This window comes from Halyomorpha halys, unplaced genomic scaffold, assembly GCF_000696795.3.
Source record: "Halyomorpha halys isolate HHAL.00 unplaced genomic scaffold, Hhal_1.1 Scaffold258.1, whole genome shotgun sequence".
Classification (NCBI taxonomy): Eukaryota; Metazoa; Arthropoda; class Insecta; order Hemiptera; family Pentatomidae; genus Halyomorpha; species Halyomorpha halys.
This window is the reverse complement of record NW_027108186.1, coordinates 914,011-923,376: the sequence shown is the minus strand read 5'-3', so window position 1 is coordinate 923,376 and position 9,366 is coordinate 914,011. Positions and strand designations below refer to the sequence as shown.

Below are 9,366 nucleotides of genomic sequence, written 5' to 3'. Positions count from 1 at the left end.
AATTATAAAAATAAATAAATAAAATCACCAGTCACATTTACACTCTTATATACAATGTTTAAAGTGTCGACCTCGGGCTCCTTGAGCCTACTCTATCCCCCTTGTGTGAGGGGTAGAGCAGAGCTCAAGAGATCCCAGCGCATCCTCCTCACTGCGTCACTGGTAATCAAATTCTTTATCAAGTAAAAGAAATCAAAGATGGGTGGTAGACATTTCGTGAGGTTAATATGGACCCATAACTCCAAACTAAAACATTTTAAAATAACCATCAAATCACTTTTACCCTTCATCGTAAACCTGCTGACCGCCCGATAGCGGACTTTTCGTAGTAATTAATACAAATTATGTTACAACAATTTTTGGAAACTGAAAGTCAACTTCCAAAACCCCTGAACTTAACACTTTACGAAAAGGTCATGTAATAAACTATTCAAAATGAAAACGTGATATGAATAAAAGAATAAACAATTACTAACAAATTTTGTAAATAACCATTCAATTGTTTTTGCTTTTGGATTACTGCTTAGGGAATAGTTTTCACCAATTCGGTTAAACACTTAAAAAAACTTTACATTATCAAATGTGCTGAATAAATTTAAACATTTAGATTTCATATAATCAATCCTAAAATAAGCTGGGCTAATAATTTAATTTTTATTTTTTTTTGTAATAAATTTGACGTTATGAATTTTCATTCGCTTTGGAGTATAATATTGTTTTATATCCTTCCCATTAAAAAAAAAAAAAAAGACTTTATCTAAGACAAAATGTTCCTCAAACTGTTAAAGTAAAACTAATCGTTTAATAAAATCAAGTCTTACACAAAACAAAAGATACAAGGCAAGACTGCAGACGTGCCCTACTAAAACCCCGAATTAGTGATGGTCCTATATAACTTTTGAAATATTTACTTAAACCGTGAAGAGGAGTCTTAAGAAAGTTAAATCGATCAATATTAAAAAAAAAAAAAAAAAAAAAAATTACAAATAACATTTATAAATATCTTTTATCCACACTTTTTGTTAGATTCTCCATTTTTGCGTTTACTATTTTTTTTTAATTTTTGGCTACAGATAATCAAAATCACAATATTATAATTTTTATAGTATTTTTGTACAATTCAAAGCCGTTATTAAGGCATATATAATTTAATAAAAATTAATAATTTATTCACCATCTTCAGAAATAAATCTCAAGGTTACAAGTGGCGAATTTGAGTGGATTTTCACTCCCCCTTTAATCCTCCATTATTCCGTCTCATTTTTAACAGTAATGTTAAACTTAAAAAAATGCCGAAAGTAAACCTCAAGATATTTTTAATTAAACTTTTTAATGTTCTTTGACAATGATCAATTATTTGTTAGTTTTTTGGTTAATGCTATATTCGTATGCAAACACACAATTGAAAAACTAAGAAGAAGACAATGATATGAGAAATAGAACGTTTTAGCTTAGAAGAATATTTGCAAATGCTCCTTTCTACATAGCCCTTGCATATTTTAATCAACATAAAATTGAGGTAGTTTTATGAAATTGAAAATATAATTTCAGTTCTAATAAATAAAGGAATATTAAATCATTTAATACAATTTCTTTCCTCATAGCCCTTCAAGTATAGACAAAATATTAGGTTTTTAATCCGAGAAGTTAATTTTTTTAATGTATTTTTTTTATAAATGTAGAGAGTATTTAGTATCATAATAGTATAAATAGTAGTTTAATTTGATTAAAACAACATTAGATAAGCTTTTCATGTATTTATGTCATGAATTGAACAATAAAGTTGATTATTGCAGGATCATTGTAAATCGGTAAAGCTATTTAATTTAATGGTTGTATTATATTAATTTACAGATGTAATAGTTTTTAAACTTAATATGTAAAGTGTTGAATGCGATTATTTTTCTGAAATAATTTTTTTATAGAGAAAATATTAGAATTCAGTAATTTTTTTTTTCATTACGTGACGATGTTTCGACCAATCATGAGGGCCATCATCATGGGTAAAATTGAAACAAACATAAAATAGATATGAGTATGTATTTTTGAAATAAATAAGAAGGGTAAAATTAATTATAAAGGTGAGTGTTAAAACAATGTAATGATAATAATGTTAAAAAAGGAGTGACCCATATGATTGGTTTGAAACATAGCCAGATCTAATAAAAATAAAATGGCAAAGCCCTGATTATTTTTTTCAATGCTATTCAGTCGACAAAATTTATCAAAATACAAATTAAATTTGTATTTGAATTATAGGCAAATAATTTCTATCATTAGATGGCTCATTATACACCATCATGATATGAATAACTAACTTTGATAGTGCTTTAATAAATAACATTTTAAAATAAATAAGCATACTGAATTATTTTAGTTGTTATTGCTAATGCATGTAGTTATAACATACAATTTGACAACATTTATCTACGTGCCAATAAACTATTATTTATGTTATCTCTTACAGTTCCAGAACCTCCATTTGTAGCAGCAGCATCTGGCGGTGGTGGTAAAAGAGCCAGACTTTCAGAAGAAGAATCCACAGAAGAAACACAAACCCCACAGCCTACCATGCCTCCTAAGGTAACATCTTTAAGCTATATTCTATAGTTCTATAAATTCTGGCCGAAACGTTGGCACTATTAATTAAGTTCTTTCAATTTATTTGTTTTATATTCTGACAAAACCCCCAAAAGTACATGAGCCGGAAAGAAAAAAAGACAGTTATCTCACCCCAATTTCCCTCAAGATCCAGGGGACATAAAAAACACGATTATACATGATAAATGACAAATTAATTACATGATAAGACATAATCAGTTAAAAGTTCATCAACTAGAGGCAGTACATCACAAAGTAATATCAGTCTAGTAATTTTGTCTTCAATTTTTGTTACTTTAATGAAAACTATGTATAATTACTAGTCAAAATTGATGAGTCTGCCAAGTATAGGTAGGGGGAATAAAAAATGGTGGCTGTTTCAAAACCTCAAAAAAACCTTATTTTTTCATCCCGAGCTCTATATCTTAAAAACTACCAACAACACTAGAAAATCTAAGAGAACATTATTCAAAGAAGAGTAAATTTGCTGAAATATTATCCCTAAAAGAGCTATTTACGTCAAATAGTTCTCGAGATATAGCTTTTTAAAAAGCAAAATTTCTTAAAAATCTTCTGAAAGATTAGTAGTTTGCTAATTTATTTTGAGAAGTCTATATCTCAGGAACTATGTGACGTACAGATGTCTATTAGCACTCAAATTAAAGCTAGTTTAATAGACTATAAATAAGTTCATGACCTTTACCATTGTAGGAATAGTAGTTTTCATGATATCTGCTAAGATAAATTGATTTATAGTTGTTTGGACAATAAGTTTGATTTACGAAAAACTTCATTTCAAAAACCATTTGATGTACAAATGTTTGCCAGCACTAAAATTAAAGTTAGTTAAATTTACTACAAAATAGTTAATTGTGTTTATCTTTGTAGGAGTAGTAGTTTTTATGATATTTGACAAAATAAACTCACAAAAGGTTAATTTATAGTTGTTCGTATAAAACATTGGATTTTTGAAAAAAATATATCTCTAGATCCATAAGAAGCACATATGTCTGCCAACACTCAAAATAAAGGAAATTTAACTTACTATAATGTAGTTGATGACACTTATCATCGTAGAGGTAGTAGTTTTTTGATATTCACATATAAATATAAATTTGGCAAATAAACATTTGTCCGAACAACTATAAATCAATATATTTTAGTGAATTTCATGTAAACTATTTCTCCTACGAAGATATACGTCATAAAATACTTTATAGCTCATTAAACTAGCTTTAATTTGAGTGCTAATGGACATCTGTACGTTAAGTAGTTTTTGAGATATAGATTTTTTCAAATAAATTCTCTAACAACTGATCTTTCAGAACGTCCCATACAACATTTTTATGAAATGTTGCTTTTTAAAAAGCTTTATCTCGAAAACTATTTAACGTAAATAACTCTATTATGGCTCATATTTTAGCTAATTTTCTCTTCTATAAATGACGTTCTCCTAGGTTTTTTGTGTTGTTCTTACTTTTTAAGATATAGAGCTCCGAATGAAAAATTAGTTTTTTTTATTGCTTTGAAACAACCGCCATTTTTTATTCCCCCTACCTATACTTGGCAGATTCATGAATTTTGACTAGTAATTATACATAGTTTTCATTAAAGTAATCAAAAATTGGGGTGAGATAACTGCGTTTTTTCTCTTCTTGGGCTCTTGTACTACAACCAGCTTCTCCTCATATAGCATCTATAACTGTGTATAATATCAAACATATTAAAACAATGAAACATGATGTATTAAATACGCTAGTAAAAATAATTGTAACATTCTACACCCTAGTAAACGCACATAGACCCGAATTATGGAAACTTAGTAGTCTAAAATGTTTTTTTTAAATCAACAATTTTTGACTAGTTATAATTCTTCTTTAATAATTAAGGAGTTAATGCAAAAAATAAGAACTATTTTTAACTTATATTCAATAAATAAAATTCTGAAGGTTAATAAAATATTGGCATACAGCCAAAATAATTACGAACTATGAATTGACTTAATTTTGATTAATTTTTTCTTTCAAAATTTTGACCCTTCTAAGTTGTATTTTTAGAACTAATTGTTATAAACGTGATTAACATGACTATTTTGACATGACTACTCGTAATACCCGAAGACCCCAAAGAATTGGAAGTGAAACCATCCGTCACGTTTTAGTATTTCTTCTCATAGTCAAGCATAGCTTATATGCGTCAGTCATTCAACGCATGGGAGGAAAAAAAAGTTGGCAAGTGCAACACAATAGACAGTTCAAAAATACTTTTAGAGAGCAATTCCATCGCTAAAAAGCAATATTGGACCGTTTCATAAAAATATGAGGTACTTGAGAGGTATAATGGACTAGACAGGGGGAACAATATACATGAAGGGTTTCAGAGCTGAGTTTCATTGAGACAGATGAAGGAATCAGCCAACCGCACGACCACCGCAAGCCCAACTCAACTTTCCCTTTGTCATTCTACCGTTGAATGGCCTTTTCGAAATTTTTATAAATGCACCTATCGCGTTCTTTATGTTTGCAGTTTTTTTTTTTCTATTCTTCTTTTATACCGTATTCGAGTAATTCAAAGGTTAGCCAAAGAGATCATGGACAGTGGTTGAGTGAAAAAAAACTTTATGAAACTTTTTTTTTTTTTTACTCTACTAAAGAATTATTTTGAATTGCGATACCATATTCTAATGTTTATATTAAGACATTTGAAGGTTCTGTACATATTCATTAATGAATCTTACAAATTTCCAATTTTATTTTGCAGGAAGAGAGCAGCGACAGCGATGCCGATTCGGGACCAGAGAACTTGTCCCTCCGCAAGCCAGACTCTCCACCACCAGTCGTACATAGATCTCCTGTGGATGTACTCCTCCGGGTCTTTCCCAATAGGCAGAGATCGGATATTGAGGCTGCTCTTCACAGGGCCAAGGGGGACGTTCTTCAGGCCATTGAGATCATGGTGAGACATATAACCAATGAGTATTTTACACAGTAATTTGAATCTTGTCAAGTGCGATTAGTGGAAAAGCTGACCGAATCACACACAGAAGAAATAGATCAGTGCCCAGAGGATGGTGTGCTTTTAACCTTAAGATAGATTTCGAGAAATATGAGAATGCACCATAGTTATGTGTTTTTATCTCTGCGGACTAGTGTTCTATTATTTATTCAAGAATAAACATGGAGGAGAAGAACAATGAACTGATTGCTGAGACTGGTCAGTCAATACCTCATGATATGAAGGCAAGGAAGTTAAGATGGACAGGACATGCGGCTGGAAGTAGTCCATCAGGACGCTTCTACATAGCAATGAATGCCAGTATAGTTAAGAGTTCAAATGGGAGACAAAAATCCAGATGGATAGACAGAATTGACAAACATCGAAAGACAAACTGAAAGTAGTAGCCCAACACAGGCAAGCGTGGATAAGGCTTGTTCGGGCGACCAAAGATTTACAAGGTCCGTAGAGCGAAAAATAACAACGAAAAAACAACTATGGTCTAATTGTAAAATCTTACGATATTTAACCACCTTAACTTTTTTATTTTTAAAAATTTAAATACTAGGAAAAGTGAATGATGTTTTTAATACCACGATTGAATCCATAAATACAAAGACGTATTTGTATATTTTATATGAATTATAAAATTTGAATACATAAATTGAAAAGATTTATTTTTTTAAACTAAATAACTTTAATGTTCTTGAATTCAAGGCTTAAATAAAGCCCTCGGTGATTCATACATTGAGGGTCAAAAAACCTGATTTGAATATATAAACTAAATTTAATTATTTAATCTATTAAAAATTATAAAATAAAATTAATAAACTGGACATCATTCTGAATATAAATATCTGATGAGACTTAAGACAATTATTTCCTAGCTTATCGCTAGTCTTTCCATCAATGCTAAAGTTCTTTTTCATACAATTAGAAAAATATCTTGATTCAGGTAAAAAAAAAATAAATAAAATGCTTATAAATTGGATAGGAGCGTTATACGCTTTTTGGATTACTCGATGTTAGCTACGCTACCAGTTCAACAGCCCATAGAAAATAAAGGTTATTTTATTCCAAGTTATTTTTTATTACTTTAATTAAAACTATAATAGTCAAAATTAATGACTCTGGGAATAAAAAAATTGTGGTTGTCTCTGAACGTTTATAATCTACAAAGCTATCAACAACACTGAATCACATAACATATATCATTTAAAGAAGAATAAATTTGCTCGTATATGAACCATAATGAATTATTTACTTTTAATAGTTCTCGAGATACACTTTTTTAAAAAGTAAGATTTTTTTTCGAAATAACAAAAAATCAAAATTATGTGAAGTTATTTTGACAAATATCATGAAAACTACTAAACCTTTCGAAAGACGTACAGATGTGTATTAACTCTCAATTAAGAAGTTACCATGATATTCGACACAATGTGACGTGTTTTCTTTTGAGCACTAGTTTCTATAAAATTCGCGAAAATATTGATTTTTTGTTATTTAGCACAATAGTTCAATAATTACTCGTATAACTTAAATACTTCTATGTTTACTTTTTAATGTCATTTACTGTATCCTTTTTATAGTCTAAGTCTAGGTAAAAAATAAATGTTTTCTCAGAAAATAAGGCCCATTTTATTTTTATTTTACTTGAAAGAACTCAAAAATAAATTGTTATGAATTTAAGGAACAACTGCCATTATTTATTCCCCCTCCCATGGTAGACAGAGTCATCAATTTTGACTCTTTACTGTATACTGTTTTAAATATACTCTATCTGGACATACGGAGTTGAGCTTTGGGGCTCCACTAAACCATCAAATTCCTCCCGAATCCAATCCTTACAGTCCAAAATCCTTAATGCTCCTTACTTTATCATAAACCAAATTATCCATCAGGACCTCAATGTTCCCTATGTTGCCGATTTGGCCAGAACCAGATACCAATCCTTCCATAATAAACTTCCCAACCACCCAAACCAACTCGTTTCTAACCTGGCTTCTCCTTCGCTACCTAATAATCCTCCTAAAAAGAAGATGGCCTCGAGATCTTCTCCTTTTGAAATGTTTTTGGAGTTCTATCAATGGGTAGATTCTCTACATGTTTTTATCATGTCATAATATCACTTGCAGGAAATTTACTTGATGTGTATATATGTATACAGATGTAAATAACAATGAATAAATTATTTAAAATATATATATATATATATATATATATATACTCAGCATTGAAAATTGGGTTAAAATAAATTCTTTTTTTTTTTCTTCTCATGAATACTATCTTTAAATATATCTTGAGGTAAGATTGTAGCTGTTCCATGCTTATGCACTATGTATTTTGTTTCAGGTGTGCACAGAGACGAGAGAAGAACCTCGTTCCGCATTCTCCCCTCTGGGGCTGATCAACCGAGGAAGGCGATTCCTGACCGCCCCCTACAGCGGAACTGGATACCTCCCCACCGTCATACGCCCGCCACCAGAGCTCCTCCACCACCCGCTCTACCCTCCAGCCCCATCGCCTGGATCCGCAACTGGTTCCGACAGGACATCGTACTCCGAATGACTTCCTATGTATTCCAATTCAACTCTCATCTGAATTTTCGTTGAGGTTTTTTGGAGTATTTCGGTGACACATTTGGTGCTATACCAGACTCTCCGTTTCCTGTTTGACTATGAAATGTTGTTTCACATAAGCCCCGAAGTGAATTTCAAATAGACCTGATTATTTTTAGTTTTTGTTTTACTGCTACCTGTGCATGGTACTTGAAAAATAACAAGTTTAAACTAAAAAAAACTTATATTTCCAACGACACATGTTTTAGCTGAAATGAAGAGAGAATATTGTATCTGTGATATAAATGTATACGCCAACGGATCGCAGTATCAATTGAACTAATTTAATGAATAAAAGCTCTTCATTAGTGCTTTGCAATAGAAAAGTTACTTCTCAGTCAGGCAAATATGGTTTTGGTCATTATTGTGACAGTATAGAATTTATATTTAAGTAAAGCTGGTGAATATACGGTGGTTATAGCCTCATATCCTCTAATTATGTTAAAACGTTGTCAACTAATATCTATATAAACGTTTTTGGAACACAGTTTAGAAACATCAATTTATGGCGCCCAAAAGTTGACTAATTCAGCTCTAAGGAAACTTACATAACTTGAAACATATGAAATTGAAATTTCATGTCGAGAAGCACTCCTAAATCTTTTATGATGTGAAAATGAATAAAATGTAAAAAACGGTGCATGAATATTATTAGACAAGATTAAAATTAAGTGAATTTGAGATTACCTAATAATTGTAAAATTCACTTGAGCTATGAATTTACTTCAACGGGAATAAAACATATATATTTTTAAATATAAAAATCATAATAGGAAATGTATCCTCTGTTGAAAATTTATAATCCGTCTATACTACCCCTAAAGAAGTCTTAAATTCGTACTAACAATAAGATATAAAATGAAACTATTAACAATATAAATCATAGATAATAATAGCAGGCGGTTGATGTAGTCCCTAAGTATTTTGTTATACTTATTTAGCGTACAACCTAAATAGATTCTGTTTCATAATTATATATTAATATTTTCTATACAGTTAAGTTTGATTGTTCATTAAAGCACATGCCTGATAAATATGGATTTTATTTTTTTCAAGTACTATTCGACAACTTCAAGGTGATTATGTCTTGTAGAAATATACAAAAGTTATAAAAAATACTGATGAAAAATTGCAAATAATAATAAAAAAT

General features: G+C 30.3%; 1 protein-coding gene across 1 annotated transcript in view; it reads left to right on the top strand.

Annotated features, from left to right (window-relative positions):
- Positions 1–9,148, top strand: part of LOC106680387 (doublesex- and mab-3-related transcription factor A2) — a 38,568-nt gene extending 29,420 nt beyond the window's left edge. Inside the window, exons 2-4 of the mRNA XM_014420077.2 lie at positions 2,468–2,583; positions 5,362–5,556; positions 7,951–9,148. Coding sequence (XP_014275563.2) covers positions 2,468–2,583; positions 5,362–5,556; positions 7,951–8,166 — 527 coding nt within the window. The 3' untranslated portion in view covers positions 8,167–9,148. The remainder of the gene's footprint in view (positions 1–2,467; positions 2,584–5,361; positions 5,557–7,950) is intronic.
- Positions 9,149–9,366: the final 218 nt, after the last annotated feature.